The sequence below is a fragment of the Ammodytes marinus genome (genome assembly GCF_949987685.1).
Source record: "Ammodytes marinus genome assembly, chromosome: 6".
Lineage (NCBI taxonomy): Eukaryota > Metazoa > Chordata > Actinopteri > Uranoscopiformes > Ammodytidae > Ammodytes > Ammodytes marinus.
Window position 1 is genome coordinate 23612669 of NC_137235.1, and position 22207 is coordinate 23634875.

The 22207-nt window shown below is 44.2% G+C and overlaps 1 protein-coding gene across 1 annotated transcript in view; it reads left to right on the forward strand.

Annotated features, from left to right (window-relative positions):
• xylt1 (xylosyltransferase I) overlaps positions 1-22207 on the forward strand; it is a 74603-nt gene that overhangs the window by 30034 nt on the left and 22362 nt on the right. The window contains exons 2-5 of the mRNA XM_080029347.1: positions 9960-10563; positions 15523-15695; positions 16057-16259; positions 21350-21430. Of these exons, the coding sequence (XP_079885473.1) occupies positions 9960-10563; positions 15523-15695; positions 16057-16259; positions 21350-21430 (1061 nt within the window). The remainder of the gene's footprint in view (positions 1-9959; positions 10564-15522; positions 15696-16056; positions 16260-21349; positions 21431-22207) is intronic.

Here is a 22207-nt window from a genome sequence, read left to right on the forward strand (position 1 = left end):
TCTCTCTCTCGCTCTCACATCCTCAAAACTATCTTCTACATTTTCTTCTCCGGCTTTGTATTTCACTGTGTTCACATTGTAATATTTCTTTCAAAGAAGCGTTCTACTCCCGTTTTCCTGTTATTCTTAACCCCTGGTCTTTTAGGGGCCTCTGCAAAATGTTTGTTCATCTGTGGCGCGCACCCTCACACACACACACACACTTACCCACACACACACATACAGACCTCCTTTGCACCCCTATAGATCAGCTGAAGGGACCGCAATGTGCCCCCCCGACCATGTTGCCTCAATGCATAGAAGGGACCCTCTGTTGCGGTGCCATTGAGCAGGGGGCCCATGATGTCACCAGGAAATCACCTCCATCTCTCAGACACACACACACACACACACATAGCACTGTGCACGGCCCCTCCCCCCACTCCTTTTTTCTTCCTCATCGCCATGGTGAATGGGATTGCATGGCTGTGCAGTTCAATCACTGTCAAGTGTAAAGAAAAGGGGTCTCTTGTGCAAAATTTCATGATTCACAATTGATTAAATAGGGGTGTCATTTCATGGCTGAACAGGGAGGTGTGCGGAGAGGAGAGAGGAGAGCTTTTTTCATGCCCTTGTGAGATATGGCCCAGAAATTTGTCTGATGGCGCCCCATTCAAAGCTGGAGATGTAAAGTTCTGGGGCTTTATTCACCGAGGAGAATAAGAGGCCGGCATCAGAGAGGCAAGGGAGGGTAAAGGGACACAGTAGGAGAGTTGCCAGTATCTGCTCATGGCTTATTAAAGGGCTTTTATGCCCCGGGGAGATCCAAGCCTAATATACTGTATGTAAGCCATATGATTTAGATTCCTGTTGTCATGTGGAAACTTCCAAGGGTTCACCCAGCGGAGAGGCACAGGACAGGAAGTGGGTTTAAGAATAAAAGAAGCAGGAAGAAGATGGTTTTGAAGGAGTGAATGGGCATATATCCATTCACTCCACTCCATCAAAGGGACCTCAGTTATGTGGTCAGAGAGAAGATATTTCAGCGCTATGTTGTGGGAATTGTATTGAGTTGCAAACCCCCTGACTGTAACCACTGATGGCTCTTGATCGAAATCCTTTTCTGCTAAAGCCAGAGCTGTGTCAGCCTCTGGTCGGAAGCAAAAGATTCAGCTGACCTGTACTCACCGGTGCAGACCACAGCCACAGTCACAAGGTTAATCCACTTCAGCCCACTTTAATGGTTATAAAGACAATCTAATTTACTGTCTCGACTGCCCGTAGCTAGCTATTACAGGATAATACATTCCATTTCAGCAGTGTTATTTGTGTTGTGTCAAGCAAGTTTGTTCATGTGATGGATTAGCAAGTAGCTTGTGATTGAGTGTCCTCTTGCCTCTGCATGTCAGACACATGCAATGAACAGAGAAGATCTTGGTGGGCATGGAAAATGCCAATTTCTTTTTTAGAGCAGATTTTTTTTTACACCTTAGTCACGTCTCTACTGTACATAAACACTGAGGCACTCACACACTCAGATTCAATAACCTCGCTGGCTTCTGCTGCCTCCACAGCAGAGAGATCATATATTACTTCATGCATGCACACACATACACACACACACACACACACACACACACACACACACACACACACACACACACACACACACACACACACACACTCGCAGACACAAACAAACACACACAGGCCCCCAGGATAAATGTGTCTCACAAGCTAACATTATGTGTGAGTGTGTGTGTGTTGAGTATGGTGTGTGTTAGTGTATTAGAAAGAGAAGATGAGTCTGGTAATGCAGGTGAATGTAAGTAGGTGTGTTTGTGTGTGTGTGTGTGTGTGTGTGTGTGTGTGTGTGTGTGTGTGTGTGTGTGTGTGTGTGTGTGTGTTTTGTAATCCATAAATGTAAGCTGCTGGGATGCCGAGTAAAGATTTTTAATGGGGAGAAAGCCAACCAAACCTTGTGAGACTCTGGCAGCCCGGCTTCACTTTTGCCACATGCTTTTGGGATTCTAGCCGTGCCATTGTTCCCAGTGTGAGTTTCCTTGTATTTAGCACACACTCATCAATAAACTTTGAGGTTATTTGAGGTCGCCTCTAAACTCTGTTTCCTCTTAATCCAATTCAGGGGGTAACGTTCCAGTAGAGAATAATCTTGATATTTATTTTTTCTCTTCGGTTCATTTCCAAAACAGTACAGCTGATTGTAGACTAGAGGATGCGCATAAAATGACTCATTTACATTTCAAACATTTATCTGATGCTCTTATGCAGAGTGACTTATAATAATAAGAAGAACAACAATCACTTTATGAATCCCTCTAGGGGAAATTCATTCTGTTCACTCTGTTGTTATTGTACACACACAGGCCTGAAGTACACACACACACACACACACACACACACACACACACACACACACACACAAACATGATATTCCCTTGAACTCATGTATGCAGAGATGACAATTAGGGGGTTTCTTTGCTTTGCTCGAAGGCAGTGCCCAGAGCTCGACTGCCATCCTCGGGAACCCAAATCCCTGCACAGACTGAGCTAGGGCCGCCTTGCTGGAACTTCCAGATATACGATGCCCAAAAACAACCAAGAATAAATAATTAACAGTCAAGAGTGTGAGCGTAGAATACTAACGTGTGACCCTACATGAAGAACTAGCGTTCAGGAAGAACAAAATACTTTTTGCCTTACCCTAAAGGTAATTACATATAAGTGTCTCTATCGCTCTATCGTATCCCTATCTCTCAAACTGCTTATGGAGGAGATGAATTTTAGATGAATCTCTTTTTACAATCCTTAACCAAGCCTTTATTGTATTTTGCTGATACCTTTGCATCCCCCTAGCAGTAGCTCTCCATTTCGTGTACTTTTGCTACTTCTGGCTACTCCGGTTTTGTCCACCTCTTACAACTTACGATATTAATATAATTAACACATAAACTGAAAATATCACCTTTATAGGAATGGTTTTTAACTTTTGGGGGAATACCCTTATTTGCTTGTTTGCCGGGAGTGAGACGAGAAGTTTGATACCACTCTTGTGTCTGAAGTACGTTTCATATGAAGCTAATCAGCTGCTGCTTAGCCTATAGCTTAGAATATAAAAATGCAGCAGCTACATGGAATTCAGTGTTTTACCTTTTGCCCAACATTGAACATCAATTAAACCGGGGTTATGCCAATTAAATACATTCCCCAAATGCCCACACACAGTCCTGAGTAAGGGTCTATACCACTTAAAAATAATTTAAATCGCCTGTGTGGGTTTGTCATGATTAGCGTGCAGGGCCTTCAACTGCACAAATGCAAGTTTCATGTATCAGGAGGCCATCAAAGAACATCAGTGCTTTCAGTGGGCCGATCGTTATGTACACACACACACACACACACACACACACACGCAGAGCTGGGGCGGCAGTGGTGAAGTGGTAGGGAGTTCGCCTCTGGTGTGCAGGGTCGGAGGTTCGATCCCCCGTCTCCCCGCCACATGTCGAAGTGTCCCTGGGCAAGACACTGAACCCCGAATTGCTCCCGATAGTTAGCTTAGTTAACTTAGCACCCTAGTGCTAAGCCTACCCTGCGTGGTAGCTGCTGCTATCGGTGTGTGTGTGAATGGGTGAATGTGTACAAAACAATGTAAAGCGCTTTGGGTCTGTGAAAAACGGAGATAAAGCGCTATATAAGTCCATTTACCAGCTCAGGAGAAAGACAGACTATATTGCGAGACTTAAGAAAAAGCATTGCAATGGCATGAAAATACATTGTCAGGGGAAGCAGAAGTACTTTCGTCATTCCAATGTGATCGTGTGGGAACTCCTCAGTGAATCCCCCACAGCCAATAACTTAGTTATCTCTGTGTGGAGTGTTTTAATGTAAAGCTTTGCAGTCTTTTAAATAGCTACTTTTCGATACTTCTGCTTTTCTGAGGAAGAGGAATTCTCTCTATCCTCATCTCTGTGTCTGCGGTTTTAAGGGAACAGGGTTTTTTTTGTGTTCTTTCCAAGTTGACATTTTTTGCGAGCATATATTGCCAGTGAAGTTGTTTAGCTGCAATACAAGAATATCCGTCAGAAGAAGTGGAAATTCAACAGCAGTGTGTGAGTTCAACTCTACCCTCTGGTCTTAGCGAACGCCCACATGTCTCAACCCCAGGACCGTTGTGTCTTTAAGACTTTGATCTATTGCCAGTGGTTTAAACCATGATAGACGATCACAATCACAATTGTTTGTCTTTTTAAGAAGATTTTTTTTCACTTCCTTTTAAGAGAACTCAAAATGGCATTTTCCAATCCCAAAGCTGTTGAGTAGTTTTCAGAGATTATCACTGTCTCCTCTAGGTATTTGTAACACATTTGCACACACACACACACACACACAAAGACACACTCCCTTTTCACCACTTTTCGCTCGGGGGCTTGAAGCGGGGCACACAACAAGAGGCTTCTGTGCATACCAAACCCAGGCTGTTCATTCATAGCTGCTGCTAATCGTGCATTTGTGCACATGCACATGCACACACACACACACACACACACACACACACACACACACACACACAAACACAATCACACGCACACTCGTACTTACTTACATTACATGTGACCAGCATTCCTCTAGTTTTAGCCGTCAGGGGAGAAGGGGATTGAAGGGATTGGCCCAAGGGGGAAAAAGAAAGAAAATGTAGCAGCAGCTCAGGAATTATTCATAACAAAAAGATATATTAAAATGAAAACCCTCAAAAGTGAGCACAGAAAATCTTTCCCTGCCCAGTTTCAACTTGGTTGTTCTTGTCAGGTAACTGCGCTTTAAACTCTTTACTTTAGACTATTAGTTGTCGAACTGAATTAAAGCTCCATCTACTTTGTATGAGCGTTTGACTCTTTAAACTGTGAATCTAGTCAGAAAGTAGAAAAGAGTAGCTGCTCTCGACCTTTAACTCTACAGCTGATCAGCTATACGATACGCAACGCTCCTAAGAAGTCACTCAGCATTCAGATTTCACGGCTCTAGCCTGTTTCATTTGTCCTGAGGCGCTGTAACAGCTGTGAACTAAGTCTGTGAGTAGTGTGTCAGTCTCTCCTTGTCATGCCAGACGCCACACATTGCTGGGAGTATCGCGGGGATTCAGCCCAGGTGATTAATCTGAGCTAGTTAGCCACAAGGAAGGCAGGTCGTAGAGCAGAAACCGGCATGCACACACCAACGACCGAGGTCACCCAACACCACACAAAGACAGTACTTGATTTCAAATTCTTAATAAAAATTGAATTCATGTTTGTGTACCTGGTGGTTTGATCCTCTGTCCATATGCCAGCTTGTGTTGACGGAGTTTGCTCTGTAGCTTATCTAAGGCTCGTAGGAATTGTGTCTTTTAAAAGGTGGTGGGGCTGGGATGCTGTGTGGAGAAAGTGATGCGTGCTGTTAGATTGCTATCCATCACATGTACCATGAGACTGCAACGGTAAATGATGGCATGAGGTGGGAAGATACTGGTGGAGGGGGCGCAGCAGATGAACTGCTTTCCTTCCGTGAACGAGGGATGATACTGGGGCCAGGGGAAGAGGAGGAGGAGAGTGGTGAGGCTGGACAGGTGCTGAGAGAGAGATATGTGATTTTTCTCTCTCTGCTGCACAGAGGGGATCGGAGGGGAGGGGAGGGGAGGGGAGGGGGATGGAGAGAAAATGGAGAGAGCGAAAAAGAGAGAAAAAGGACAGGTGAAATATTTCCCCCTGTGGCAGAGGAAATGGGCGAGAGCGGAAAGGGCCAGCTCCATATTGAGAAATGGACTAAACCACTCCCGGAGGGGCTGCTGAAAACATCCCAGCCCCACAGCCCCCTCTCTCTCTCTCTCTAAATGTACCTACCGGTGATGGATGATATTAACGTTTACCCCCTCTCCGCCTTTTTTCCTCAGTCCTCGGCAGAGCTCAGGGAGGGCTGTTTGTGTGTGTGTGTGTGTGTGTGTGTGTGTGTGTGTGCATGCGTGCGTGCATTTGTGTGTGTGTGTGCGCTTGTTTGTGTGTGTGAGGGTGTACAACGCAGCACACACACCGCATGCCAGGCAATCCTGGCTTGGCCTCCTGGACGCTCCCCGGGAGTAGAAAACATATCCCCCCTGTAACAATCGATAGCTATCCCCAGCTCCCAGCCCCATCTGCAGTGCAGCGCTGCTCCTATCTCCAGCGGCCGCCGCTATACTATTAATTCTGTGGCCCAGCTCTCCCTGCTCCGACCCCGCCACCAGAGATTAAAGAGCAACATAGCTACTGGAGTCCTTCGCTCACAGGCGGGGGGGGGGGGGGGGGGGGGCACAGTGAGGAGATTGTTTATCCCGAGGAATCTCCTCAGTGCCTCAGCTAGCAAATACTACTCATTTCCACTTCAGGGTCACATGGGGCATACCTCCACTGACTCTGACTATCTGTGTCAAATCATTTGAATCAAATCAACCCTTTTGTGAGTTTTTTTTGTTTTGTTGTTGCTTTATTTTAATTATGGCCTACTTGCATGTCAAGCAGTTTTAGTTGATTCATCCATCAATCTAGAGCTATTCTAGTGGTGGAGACATAATGTGATGTATCTTGTCTGGTTGTCAGTAAAGTCAGTCACTATATTTAAACAATCCCCTCCTCACTTATACATGGCATTTGGTATGTGATGCTGCGTCACTGCATGCTAGTTTCTACCGAAGCTTAAAGTATAGTGAGGCATTTAGGAAAAAAAGTCCTATGTCGATTCCAATATTTACATCAAACGTTAAGGTTTGAACAAGCAATGTAATAATCAGTGAGCTAAAGCTAGCTTCGAAGTATTGACTAACTGTTCTCCCCCTGTCTCCAGTCTTTATGTCAAGATGAACTAATCCAATCGTAGCTCCAACTTCATGTTTACTGTACAGACAAGACAGTGGAATCAATACTCATGTCACTCTCAGCATGAAAGCCAAGAAGCGTATTGCCCATAATGTAAAGGTATTCCTTAAATGTGTGTAATACAAGCATTGATAAATGCTATAAATGAATCGATTTGTTAAATAGTCAACAGGTGAATAGATAATCAAAAAAATAAGTTGCAGCAGTACATTAATCCCTTTGCTATGTCGGGTTAGCCGTGCCTTGGCCTTTTTTGCTTTGGCCGTGTATGGAAATCATGTTAAAGAGAAGGGGGTATGCCATGCGACAAAGGTCACAAAGTGAAATTGAAACTGTGGCATTGTTGTGTTTTATGTTTGCTCACTTGGGCATTGTTCCATTTGACCTGTGTCCCTCATCTTCTCGTGTCTCTCGCAGTAAAGTTCAAAGCGAGTGGATCAGTTTCCCCGGGGCAAACACATGCTGTCCTTACATTACCTGCTCTCTCCCTCCCTCCAACACACACACACACACACACACAGGTGACCGCTTTAAGAAAACTACAAGAAGCATGCACTGTACTCACTATGCACATAATGGTGAATGCACACATACTCATTTTGTACCTCTGCAAACATCCAGTGACTTGCGCTGCACGGATTAGCACCCTAAAGCATTGCATTTCTTTTGAAACTCGGCAAGAAGGGATTTCTTTTTAAGGTTGATCGCTGGCCCTAAGCAGCTGTTACACGCGGGATTAGAACAGGTTCTGCCATTCAGACAACACGGCCTGTTTAAACTGGCAGCGGGGCCAAGGAAGTAGTGAAAGACAAGGAGGGGATGGGGTAAAGAGCAGCATGCTGGAGTGGGGATGTGTGGAGAGAGAAGTGTGAAGGGTAAGGCACAGAGCGAGAGAAGTTAGAGAAGCATGGAGAGGAGAGGATTTCAATATGCTGTGTTTGTCTTACATGTACAACAATTACAGCAGCAGTCTTTGGCAATGACATTCTTAAGTCTCAACAATGCAATATACAGTAGAGAAAACATTGTATTAGAGAAACACACAAGACAATAGAGCCGCCGGAGACCTAAATAGAATAAAAATAGTGCCACAATGCAGATACAAATTTAAGTTTACTGATAACAAACACTACCATGTAAATAAGTAGGTGGTACAATTAAAGCTAAAGTGTGTAAATGTTCATGTTATCAGTTAAATTCAAGCCATCGCCAAACAAGTTGACACAAAGTTGATTAAGCATATCACCTCCACAAATCTCTCTGTATTTCCCAGTATGGCAGTGTTTACAAATGGGTGTCACTGGCACAGGAGCTCTGAAAAATCCCAAGAAGCGCCGAAGAAGGAATAAAATCCATGTGCGATCACCAAAGGCTTACCTCATGTAGATGTGCCGACAGTGTTGTTGTAAATACGACAGAAGTTAAATTAAATGTTAACTAAATGCAATACTGTACACGAAAGAAAAAAAATAATAACTGTAGTGAAATAGAATAGTGTACATGGGATAGAAACATGTGAAATAAAAAAATATGAGTCCGGGATATGTACAGATGTACTGTAAATTATGAGTGTTTAACCTCATAGCTGCAGCATCAACAGCAGTAAAACGTCAACAGATGGACATTTCTTTAAACAGTTGTTAACTAAAACAAATTGATGAAGCAATAAAAAGCAAAGTTGAGGAGGAGCTTGAGACACGCGGCAGCCATATACAAGGAGAGGAGCGAGGAGAGGAGAGGAGAGGAGGCATAATATTTAAGGTATCCAGTGTTGTAAGAGTCAGACCTCTGCCAAGGAAGCAGCTTTAAGAAGAAGCCGACAATGAGGATATTGTTCCTCCTCTGTTTTTCCATCCAGTTTTGTTGTTCCTTTTTCCACCGCTATAATATCACTCCCCTCTCCCCCTCCTTCCAGTCTCCCTGAATGTGAAAGTGTGTCATGCAGCCACCTTTTTGTAATTGCGCTGGTACAAGGTGTTTGCAGAGGCTGGGCGGGTTTTTGATGGGCTGATAACAGTCCTGGCTTTAGGGGTTCGGAGTGGTGTGGTGTGGAAAGACATTTCCATTCGGAGCAGCTGGCTCACAATAAATAGCATCTCACTTCTTGCTTCCCCCTCGTGCCTCTCTCACCTCTCCCGCTTTCGTTTCTCTCACCCATACACCTCAAATAGCACTTAGCCTCTTTTCTACCACCTTCTCTGTGTCTTGTAAATGGAGAAACGCATCAGGGATCCCACTTGTTGTGAGCTCATACTGTATCTCTCCGGCAAGGTGTGCGACAATGGTGTGGCGGGATGTGGGCCGCTTTCTTAGTTTTCCTGTTCGATGCATCGCAGCACACTTTACAGGGACGAGCCACAAGAACTCATACCTCCTGTCAGCGCTCCTAAAACCTTGCACTCCCCTACTTTCACTCATTACCCATTTTACCTTTTTCCTGCTCTCTCCTCCGTGTGCCCCTCCTTTTGCTTTCAGACTATTCTGCTGGACAGATAGGGAAATTGTACATGCAGGTGTTCACACACACACACACACACACAATATCTTGCCTATGGAGACGCACGCACGGGACAGACAAGGGCAGCCTTTTACAGTTGCACACCACACACACACCACTATAATTTTCTCATGTGGCTCCACTGTAAAAAGGAATTGTGCACTTCCATATCTGTGCACACAAACACCCACACAATCTCTCAGTCATATTCTGGCCCTTTTATCCCCTTTTTGGTAATCTGTTTACGACCCATTTGAGAGAGAATTTAATTGAAACGGCGTATCTTGATGATGGTGGCACGGAGAGGCCTCAGCCCCTGCATCACCTCCAGTTAGCTTGAATCTTTTAGTCTTCTTCACACTCAATAGCTTGCCACTTCATTTCATGCCTCACGGTTCATTGCAGCGCTGCCCACTCGTACATATGCCACATTGATTGTTAATCCGACATTTGATATGCAGCGCGCTCACTCAATTGTGGTCTTGTTTTTCTTGTTTGTGCCCCCCCTCACCTCCTCCCCTTGTATAACTATAACCCACCATTCACCCAACTCTTCCCTTGTCTTTCTCTTTATGCAGGATGGTTATTACTCCCACCGGCCGAAGGAGAAAAGCAGAGTGGACAGCAACAACGAAAACTCAGTGCCCAGAGACTTTGAAAACATAGACAATAGTAACTTTGGCGCACGCTCGCAGCCACACCGGCAGTCTGCGGGGGCCACCAGCAACAAGCTAAAGCAGGATCATCTGCAGGAGAAGGCCCACACACAGCAGCAGCAAGGCTGGAGGGACATCTCACCCAGTCTGGGCCGAAGCTCCAACGAAGTGCTGCCTGTGGGCCAACGACCATTGGCGTTGGCCAATAATGCCTCCTACCCTGGGGGTCAGGGGCTGGCGGGAGAGAGCCGGCAACACTACCGTACCTCACAGCAGCAGGCACAACAGGCCCAGCCACAGCACAGGCACCAGCACCCACACAGCAGGAGGCAGGCAGCGACCGCAGCCCCGCTAGAGGTGACCTACGACCAGCCACCCAAGTGTGAGATCAGTGGAAAGGAAGCCATTTCAGCTCTGTCCAGGGCCAAGAGCAAGGAGTGCCGGCAACAGATAGCAGAGGTGTACTGCAGACACAAGGAAGGGCAGCTAATGCCAGGGAAGGTCACTCGATACTGCCCCATCGAAGGTGAGTAATCAGTCAATGTCATTTATTTGAATGGTGGTTTGATTTTTAGTTGATACAGTTATGCCTGTGAACTTAGTGCAGTCACTTTGTCCTGTGTCCTGCCCCTGATGGTTTTGAAGTATTGTTCTATAACATTACGTTTTCATGACTAAATAAGGAACAATCGAAGTTAAACTTCTAGGAGGAAAAGAACATTTTTATTTACTTTTGTTTGAGAATGCTGTCAACATAAGCAAACAACCTCACAACTCACATTGTGATTGAAACCTTGCTGATGGTGCAGGTACAGTAAGACATTAAATCACCTTTTCTCAACTGAGCCCTGCCTATTCTCAACCTGTGAGGAATGCAAATTTGAAAAATAGAAATAAAGCAATATCTGTCATGGAAAATAAAGGGATCTGGTTTAGAAAAGTGCTTTTTCGGGCCTTTAAGACCTCCCCGTTTGATTTGTTTCACCAGTTTTATTCCTAAAACTATTATTCCTGATCAACAAGCGTTTTTCGCTTGAGTTGATTCTAGCAGACTTTTCCAAAGTAAAAACCTCCTGAAAATAGTGCTGACACGTCGTCAATGTCCTTTCCTCATGTAGTTTGACATTTAATTTTTTTTTTTCATTTTATGTCCTCAGACTCTCTGCTGTACAAGCTTCTTTTCATATATACCAAGACGGAAAAATCATTTCCGCAAAGCTAAGAACAAGGAGTGCTGTCTGACCGGTCGGGCTTTAGTACATGATAAAAAAATTCATAATTGCAATTCTCGTCAAAGGCAAGAAATGTCTTCCTTTTTTTTGCTGATGTGTAATTGGTGGAGTAAATGGTTGTAGAAAATTGGGATGCTGCTTGTGTTCTCTCCAAATTGGGTTTCAATCTTCATTTGCTTTGTCGAGTTGGCTACAGAACACAGGTTCTCCTTTCATTTTCCTAAACAGACGCAAACAAACACACACACACGCACAAACGCACACACACACACACAAACACACACACTGGCTTTTTTTTCTCTCAAATAATTTATGGACATCTGCAGTCTGGTTGTTGTTGCGGCTGCCGGCATCAGTGAGCGGCATGCATCAGCAACCATGTTCAGGTGAACGGCACGTAGGCAACACACACATGCGCTTGCACACGCAGGAGTGGACTGCAATGTGGACAGCAGGAGAGGAGGAGGAGAAAGCTTTTACACATCCTGCCTGTTCTAGTCAGATACCTTGCCGGCCCTCTCTCATGTTATTAGAGCTCGGGGAGGCACCGTGACTTGGCAACTTTTGTGCATTCCCCTTGCCCAGGGCAGGAGTTGCCTATCGTTTGTCTGTGCCTAAGCTCCTGTCATCTCGCACAGCAACTCGCAATCCCACTCAAAGTGACACTTTGATCAAAGGAGACAAAGAAATTGAAAGGGGCTTTCCCCTGGTGGCTGGGCTGTAACAACACGACAGCTAAATTAAATCACTTCTGTCTTACTCTCCGTTTGCCTGCCTGCCGATGTCTCTCTTTCTCTCTCTCTCTCTCTCTCTCTCTCTCTCTCTCTCTCTCTCTCTCTCTCTCTCTCTCTCTCTCTCTCTCTCTCTCTGTTTCCCATCCCAATTCAAGTCCTAACCTTGTTAGCAGAAAATTGTCCAATTTGATTTAATCGGTATTCCGTCCTTGAGGCCTTGGCTAGCTTAGCAATTGTGTTAGGCCCCCGTATTAGCATCACTGAATACAGGAGGGAACATGTACAATCTGATCTCTCTGGCTCCCATATGCTAATTTGGCTAATGATATGACTGGAATGTTCAGCAGGGTATAAGCCAACAGTCAGTAACCCATGTAGTTTTAACCCTAATGAAGTTATACTGGGATACATTGTGTGTATATGTTGCTATTATCACCATATTTACAATAACAATGGATAAATGACGGTGACAATGTGTTGTGAATGGAGTCACAAACACACAGAGAATAAGCACCAAAGTTCCCCTCAGCTCTATGAACTTCATAGCATATTTTAGCTCATTGTTTTTTTTGGTTTTTTTGTTTGGCCGTCAACGTTTTGTTCTGGTGCAATCAACACTTTTATAGCATAGTTTTCCGCTGCAGCAGGTAATTATTTTCAGCAGCTCTGATGTGCTACCAGTCCAGCACCAATCAGCAGACAGACATACAGTAGATAGAACCTAGTGTAGCATTTAGAAAATAAAGAGCCTGATATTTGACCTCGCTGGTTGTTGTTGACTAGCATCTTGTTAGTTGATGGTGTTAGCCAGTGATACTGTATCAATGGGGTATGTTCTGTTGTTCGCTAAGGTGAAGAAGCTGAGGATGTTTGTTTGTTAATGAGTTTGTTGAGCAGAATCCTGCCATTGATAACAACATGATAGTTTGTTTGACATGTTGTTACCTGGTTGTTGTAGCTAACTTCAATTGAATGCTATTGTTGCTCCAAGTCTGCTGGATGCGAAAATAAGCAACTGTGTGTGCCAACAAGTTTGCCATGCCAATGTAAAAGGTGATACTATGTAATTGTTGTGTACAGTGTTGTGATTGCAATGCCCGAATGTGGCCAAAAGAAATAACAATAATACAGGTTTAAATGAAAGGAAATACAATGTGTTATTTTTATGTTTTTGTGTACATCAAACCCTGGAAAGTATTTGAGGAGCGTACACCACCCTCGAGCATGATATTTTCAAATGCAATTTGCTACAAGCCGTTTTGGGTAAAGCCATTGCTATAAGCTCTCATACGAGCAGTTAAGATGGAGGCATGGGTAAGAGCCCGAAGTTGCAAAGGATGATGGAGGAAGGGAGCGGTGGGTGATAGCAGATGAGGGAGAGGCAGTTTAAAAAGATTGATGGCGATGTGAAGGATGATGAAAAGTGATGAGTTCAAGAGGAGGGCTTCTGTTTTTTCTTTCCCAATAGGCCTGCAGCATCTGCGACTGCGGAGTACGTTTGAGAAATAGCATACTACATGTGAGGCTGTTCTGCATATAAACACACACTTTAAAACTTAAGTTCCCACACACCCACACACACACCCCACACACACACACACACACACACACACACACACACACACACACACATACACACACTCCATACACACACACACACATACACAGCAGCGCCTCATTAGTTCAGCTAGCTAGCATAGCACACACTCTCAAAGTGCTTTGTGAAGCGCCTGGCCAATTATCCATGTGCAGAGCAGACCAGTGAACCTTCTTAGCTGGCCACCAATTACCGTTCAATCTGATACGGCCCACAGCAGATTTCCCCCCTGAGCTGTCACACACACACACACACACACACACAAACACACACACGCATAACCACACACTCTTGCAGAGAGAGAAAGAAAAAGAAAAGATAGAAAGAGAGAAAAATGAGAAATAAGTATGTATGACTGACAGGAGCCACAGCCAGTTGGGGCCAATTGGAGCCAAGGGAGCGTGTCATTAACCTCAGCCTTTTAACAAAGCTATTGTTGGACACCTGCCTATAAATTTGAAGGAATGAGACGGGAGTTGAAAGGGAGGGAGCAGGCCTCTCAGCCAGTCTCTGTCCACTCATAAAGAGAAGATACAACGGACACTCGCCCTTACATTTTGAGTAATGATAGGACCCCAGGGCCCTCTTTGAGGAAACATGACCTGAGGGAAACCCCACCCACCTTGCCATTCCCTCAGCTTCCACTACGTCTCCAGCACAGACGGGCTCTTGGGAACCGGAGTCCCCAAATTACAGTCATTAATCTCCTTAAGGCTCGTTCTGTGAACAAACATGTCTCCTAAGCTGCGTGTGCACATTTGCTATAATAACTGAAGATTAAAAAACAAACAATATCTGGGATGATGATGGTGCAGAACTTCTTTGCAGAAGCTTTTCTTTTTCAGGTATGTTTTTTTTGCCAGGTAAAGGCTGGTAGGAAGCCCCCCACAGTGGAGAAATGCGAGGTTATACAACGGCTCTCCCGAGATTGTTGGAATTGTTTCATTTAATTTGATAGTGGCTGGGCAGGCTGCGACCCCGGCGGTGTTTTCCCACATACTTATTGTTGTCCTTCGTCGTGTGAAATCCAAGGCATCTTCTGGGAGTTGAGTGAGAGGAATGATGGCACATTGTCAAACCGTGGTCCACCCCGAAAGACCCAGAGGATTGGTTCATAGGATTCAGTTACAGTGTGGTGGTAGTGTCTGGCTGAAACTGTCATAGTTCCAATTCTATCACATAAGAGACAATGGATGAAAAATTGTTTTGGGGTTATGTTTTTTTTTTTTTTTTTTTGACACAACAGGGCAGGAGTAACTGTATGAATTTGAATTTGTATTTAATAATATCTCAGCTGTAGCATGGCCTCCTCTCCCCGTGTGTAATCCCCACAAAGTTAGCCTCCTGAGAACATCTGATGTATTTAGATGACAGTAGAAAACATAGGGTAACCCATTTTACACTACACTACCTCTACCTGTTACTGTCAATGTAAATGGTAGCATCCTGACACGAAAAGACTGTGTCAAAATCATAAACAATGTAAAATACCCACTGTAATGTTTACTTTTGAAATAGCAGTTAATGAATGAGCATGCTAATCATACAACGTCCACTGCTTCTTACAGTGTTGCCTAGCAACCTTGATGTTAAGCCACCTCCGTTTGTTCAATGAAAGAAAATCATTTAATTGTCGTAAACAAGTACATTCATTACGCTTTTACATTTGCTTTCTTCGTGACTCTGAGATATGTATAGGTGCTCCCCGTCCCATAGCGACTCATTTTCTCCGTTTGTGCAGCCTCTCATAGATGATCAAATAATTACCAGATATGATTAAGTAATCAAACAAGCAAAGAAACCGCTGATTATATTACTGATGAAGAATCCATGCAATGTTGTGTGATTTAAATGGAGTCAATCCAAGATTAATATTCACCTGGTGTTTATTAGATAATTGTTATTGTCTTTGTGCCTCACAGGTAAAGCCAATGCTAATGTCCAGTGGGATGAGGACTCTGCTGAGAGCTTTCCATCCAAACCAGTCCGAATAGCCTTTGTCCTGGTGGTCCATGGACGAGCCTCCCGCCAGTTCCAACGCCTCTTCAAAGCCATCTACCACGCCTCGCACTACTACTACATACACGTCGATCAGGTGAGCCGCAGAGAGCCTATACAGTGAAACACTTTTTAAATCCATTGTTGGAGGTGGAGTCAGCGAGTCAAGCCCAGAGTTTAGTAAGCCTAGACTGATCACACTGTATTTATTTTTCAGCGTGCACACACTGTACGGAAAGGTAGCGGATCGTGAGGAAATATTCACTTCATTTTGACAAAATGTGATTTTGAAAACAAGCATTCTCCAGAATCGCTGACTCCACCTTTCATCAATGGAGGCTTGATGTTGATGTACAATGTTGAAATGTTTCTCTGTTTTTCAATTCCAATTAACATTTTAATCCCTAGCTATCAGACACAATGTTAATTGGTGTGTGATCATTTCCTTGTGTTTCCAGCGCTCCAATTACCTTCACAGGCAAGTGCATGCCTTGGCTGTCCAGTATCCTAACGTGAGGGTGACCCCCTGGCGCATGGCCACCATCTGGGGCGGTGCCAGTCTGCTCACCATGTATCTGCGCAGCATGGCCGACCTGCTGGCCATGAGGGACTGGAGCTGGGACTTCTTTATCAACCTCAGTGCTGCCGACTATCCCATCAGGTAACAAAGATGGCCTCACAGCCAAGGGGAGGGTTCAGTTAAATGTAGTCCGGTAATAAATTGTCTAGTAAGAAAATTAATCAAAGTCTAATATACGTGACAAAGGCATTCACAATGGGGGCACACAGCAGCAGCAAACAGCTTTCAGACGATATGGAAGAAATCCAATACACCCTGATCCGGAGCTCCCGTGGTTCACTGTGAGCTTTAAATATAGAGTCACTCCAAACAAAACAGATCAATGAAATGGAACCTCGGCTTTTTTTCAACCAGCGTTCTTTAACATCTACGCTTCCAAGTCCCTGTTTCCTCACTCGCACTCCATTGAATGGGTAACATGGTGAGCTGATTACAGTTTAATTGCCCAGGGTCAATACCTATTGACTTCTCCAGGACCGTTGTGAACTGTACGGTCCAAAAAGTCGTATCTCCCTTCCGAGTAAAAAAAAAAAAAGCCATCCCTTTTAAAAAGCTGTAAAAGGTAATTAAAGCCACAAAGTTTACATGAGCTGGACATGAAGTCATGGAAAATAGCCTATTGGAGGAGGCATTCTGTGACTTTTATTTATGTGAGTTTATAGTCCTTCTGGGGAGCTCGGGGTCTGCTGGGTTTTTGATGTAGCTCTGCGGCAGCCAATTAAATTCCTCCTATTATGGAGAGAGTTATCTCCTCTGCGCAGCCAGATGTCCACCCGTTGAATTCAGACAAGCCGTAATGGCCACTGGGTAAAAAGGAAGCTGGATCTTATGTCTCCACAGCTGGAGCATATTTGCGGGAGCTAACACTTGTTAAGTCTTGCTCTTTTTTTGTCTCCATCGTATCAATAAACGCTGCCGACACGCTGTCTGTGTGCGTTTGTCGGTGTGTCTTAACCAATGTGTGCACGTCTGAGTTTGTGTCTTACCGTCTGCACAGTTAAGTGTGTCAGTCAGGACCTGTCTGTCTGTCTGTCTGTCTGTCTGTCTGTGAGCACATGATTAAAGGTATTTGCGAGCGCAGGCACCGAAACACATTTTTTTCTCCAGCATCTCTTGCCTCATAATTTGCATAAGGGTTATGTTGTTGTTGAAAAGGGCTGACAGTGGAGGTTTTAAGCCTCATCTGTCTGAGAAGTGAAACGATTGATGGAGCGAAGAGGGGGGTGAGACGAGAGGCAGAAATGACAGCGAGAGATGAGGCAGTGAGGATAAGCAGCTATGGGTAAGGGAGGGACAAGAGGCAACTTCATGTTTTTAGATCCATGCAATATGGAAATATGGAAATTGCACTCTTGTATCTTTGCTTAGGAAGTGCATTTTGTAACAGTTTTGGATTTGACCAAGTCTTCGCTTTGCATATTTACTGCATTGAACGTGCAAATATGCTCCTTTCAAGTGGCGGCCTTGGGTTCAAGCTCCGCGCGTGTGCTACTCGAGTGTCCTCAAGCCAGAAAAGTGAAACCCATTCAGCTGTTTGGTTGCTGACAATCCTTTCTGATTTCTTTGGGAGACAAGATCAGGCGGAAAGAGACATTCGTCCGCAGAAAGAACACCCCAGCATTATACATTATCATTATGGCCTCAGTATAGCACACTACGGCACAGAAAAACATCGTGGTATAAGCAAAGGCCTCATTTTTGCCAGACAGCATCTGGATGTTTCATCAAAATAAATTTCAGATGACCTCCTCATCCCTAAATACACACACACACACACACACACACACACACACACACACACACACACACACACACACACACACACACACACACACACACACACACACACACATTTTTGGACGTAGGATTGGGGGTGAGTGGTGGGCTGTTTCTGACCATTTATTTTACTTTCCCAAACAAACAATCTGAACTCCACACTCACTCTTTGCACCCTAATTGGCCATTTGTGTGGAGGCGAGAAGAGAACCAGAGTTTGAACTTTTCTATCTGCTCTCATTAGTCATTTGTGACAAAACTTTTTCTGTCACAAATATGAGCTGTTATCCCAATATATAACAACATCACAGCCTTCGAGTATGGCCAGACAAAAATATTAACACATTCATTCTTCCACATCCTTTGTCAAATGGTTTTCTAATACTCATACCCCATTATTTGTATTGATCGTTCTACGAAAAATATACAAATATTGTAAACTTGCACTTGTCTTGCCATGACATATCTAAATATATTTGGTCAAATGCCTTTTTCCATTGTAACTATACTGCACATTTGCAGGCAGGAGAGCCAGGGGGTTAGGTGGTGATGGTGGAGGGGGGACTCTCCTGGCCCGCGATGCCCTGACTGCTGCTGTTGTTATCAGTGGGACTGGAGACTAGCATTATTTCCCCTCTAATTCCCTGATAATGTCTGTCCTGCCGCATGGATGGCTCTCAAAGGCAAACCCAGAGCCCCTCACACCAGCACAGGGACTGTGTGTCCAGAGGGAGCTATACTCTGTGTGTGTGTGTGTGTGTGTGTTTGTGTGTGTGTGTGCGCGCACGCACGTGCATGTGTGTGTGTGTGTGATGTGCATACGTACGTTCCTGTGTCCAGAGAGGCCAGAGGATGAGTTACACGCTTGCTTTGTCAAGAGTATTACCCTTTTCCCAGCTTTTATCTATACAGTCTCCTTGCTTTTTCCTCATCTTTTATTCCCCCTTGAAGCTCCTTTCATGGACTTCACAGCAGCTTTCAAGAAGTCTGAGCTTTGTGAGACAATGACTGGCTGCAGGCGTCATATCTCCTAAACTCTTTCACTTTGTAAGCTATGTCCCAGGAAAAGGCGGTCACATTTTAGCCTTGTTCCATAAGGGATGGTTGCCATTTTCTTAAGTGAAAAGAAAACCTCATAACTTATCAGAAGCAAGCTTTGCTCATTAAAAAGTGTCCTTTTAAAAACTTCTTAAAATGTTTTAAAAAGTTGTTGAAAAGCTATTTTTAAATGAATTTACAGAACTTTTTGTGTAGGGTTTTCCAGGACAAAGATAATAAATGCATGAAACATCGCTCATCTGTTAGAGTCTTGTTAAGAGTGTGGGTTCATGACCTTCAGCCGATGAAATTCAACTATTCCCCTCTGAAATGGTTTATTTAAAGTCCCTGTTGTAAAAATTAAAAAAGACCCATAATTAATTTAATAGTGAGACCACGGAAGTGAAACACTGGCATAATGATGAAGTTTAATTGGTTTTGATTGAAGAGGTGCACATTTTTTAGTTGGGGTTATTAAACTTGCAGCAGTGTGTGTGTGTGTGTGTGTGTGTGTGTGTGTGTGTGTGTGTGTGTGTGTGTGTGTGTGTGTGTGTGTGTGTGCGCATTTCTTAGTGTAATGTGTGCGTGTGAATACCACTGTGAGACAGAGCCGCCACAGGGCTGACAGTAAGCAAACTAGACCCAGTGGATGGGGTGACCAGTCAGGTGGCAAATCTGGAGCTTGACATGAATTCCCCCACGCTCTGTGTGTGTGTGTGTGTGCGTGCCTTCTGCCTACAAGAATTTTTGTGTCTATTTGCATGTTTTTTGCATGGTCAGTGTGCATAACTAGCAGAATGATACGCAGCGTGTATGCAAGTGTGTGTGTGTGTGTGTGTGTGTGTGTGTGTGTGTGTGTGTGTGTGTGTGTGTGTGTGTGTGTGTGTGTGTGTGTGTGTGTGTGTGTGTGTGTGTGTGTGTGTGTGTGTATGTGTATGTGGGCTGAAGAGAGAAGACTGTATGTGTCTGTGGAGCACATCATCAGCTATGGGCTTTATGGCTCAGGACCTCCTAAGATAAGCCCCCCAGGCTGTGAAATTGCTCCTTCAAGAGAAAAATGACATTAATATGCGCTTGTCCCTCCCCCTGCTGATCCTTGAGCTTTTTACCAGGGCCTCGCTGCTCTTTTTTAGAAAGGCAAGCCAAGCCATCATGAAAGGCTGCACCACAGATGAAATGTTGAAGCCATTGACTGGGGCATAGCCTGCAGAGCAAAGCTTTTAGCCCGTCTGCCACTATATGTGAGGACGTAGACTGCTCAGTGTCGGAGCAGCATGGAGTCATTCATCAAAATCATGGATAGCACAGTCTTTTGTGTAATCCTAAACGGTTTTAATGGCTGGGAGTTCAGCCGAGGTCTTTAATTGATCAGTGCGTGACTTAAAAAAAAATTATGTTTGGAATTCAATGTGCAGAATGATGTCAGTGCAGAGCTGGTTCCCACATTCATCTTGTGGAGGGGGAACGTTCCTTTGCACTTACCAATAAATCTAAGTTGAACATCTGTATGAATCAGCATGATCTGTGTTATGAAACTAGTTTGGAGCTAGTCCTGGTCTAGTATGCACCTCACAACAAGCTGATGTGGAAACTTAAATGAATCAGAAGAGACATCATGTGTTGAGTATCTAATCTAATGTAACTTTATTTGAACAGGGACAATGTACAAAAGAAACTCAAACCTTGTTTACGGCAAGGAGAGATGTCAGTCATGAACCAGGTTTTAGGAAATTGCTTTTTTCCACTTGTAGTCCCTGGGCAAGATAAGCTAGTCGCCTTAGATCATATTTGATTGGCTACATTTATGTAATTGCCCCCAAGTTCAACACCAGTCAGCAAGAGAATGTGAATGTTTTTGCTGGTGGAACTGTAGGATGATGTTACATGCATACAGCCCGAGATACTAAGCATTCATTTTCTATTGTTCCAAAACAATAAAACAAAGATGATTGTTTTCATTAACATTAAAAAGGAAACAAAACCTATTTGTCAGAGTGCAGCCAGTCAGACTACCTCGGCTCACACTCATTAACCGCTGTAGTAGTCAAAAACCTTCTAGTCCTCCTGGTGGGCACACCTGTCCTGTCATAAGTAGGTTCCTATTTAAGACTACAATATATTTCTTTAAAATATACTTAGCATATGACATCAGGTAACCGAACAGTTGACACAGGGGGACACGACTTAATTTTTTTTTTGTATTTCACTGTGTGGATTCATTTGCATCATTTTCCTCCAAAAGTCACATTGTACTTATAGCGTGCACTGTGCTACAAAAATCAATTATCCACTTCCTACCAGGTCTCACCATATGTTTGTTTCCCAGTCAAATTGAGTAATTTTTCTCTCATTTGCAGGACCAATAACCAGCTGGTGGCTTTCCTGTCCAAATACAGAGACATGAACTTCATCAAGTCCCACGGCAGGGACAATGCCAGGTGAGACATTCTTTCTCCCTCACACTGCAGCCTCTTGTCTCTTACTCTCTGGCCAGCTCACACTGTCTCACACAGCGCGCTCCTGCCAGCACGGCATGGTCACGAATCATAATACAATTAGCTGCCATCTGTGGCTTTATTAATTAACCTTCTGGGTTGGGGTGATGTAGCGAGGTCCTTGGCCTCCTCTGCATCACAAAACCCCGTCGACAAACCAGTTATCACCCGAAACTGTGTGCAAAAATATATCCCCAAAACACATACAAAATAAAATCGCCCAGCATAAATACATGAGTCAGGGTGACTCAGCCGGAGTTTATTTTCTATTTGCAGTCACAGTATTTTGTTCAGTGCTGTGCGATGAAGGTGAAGCTCTTTTGTTTACTGATTTAATTACGTATTCACAACAACAAGGATCTTGATAATCCACCGCTGTAGGCGTTGCGTGCGGATGGCTGAAACAAATTGAGATGCTCGAAAAATGCATGAGTGCCTTTCCATAATGTCATGTAAATGTTTGCCTGTGAGCCACAAGGTCAACACCTCAACAGTCTTTGTCACTGATGAGAGAAGGGAGGGAACGACCGGAATTTGACTCTCTCCATCTGACACTCCATGCGTTGGCAGGAGTAACACCGTCCATTAAGCATGCATGGCGTCACTCTTGTGCCCGCAGATAAGAGTGTATAGTGACAAGTGCCAATGACACTGTCGAGTCATTTAGGGCCGAGCATAAGAGACACATTTTTGCATAGGAAAGTAATGTTTGCACTGATG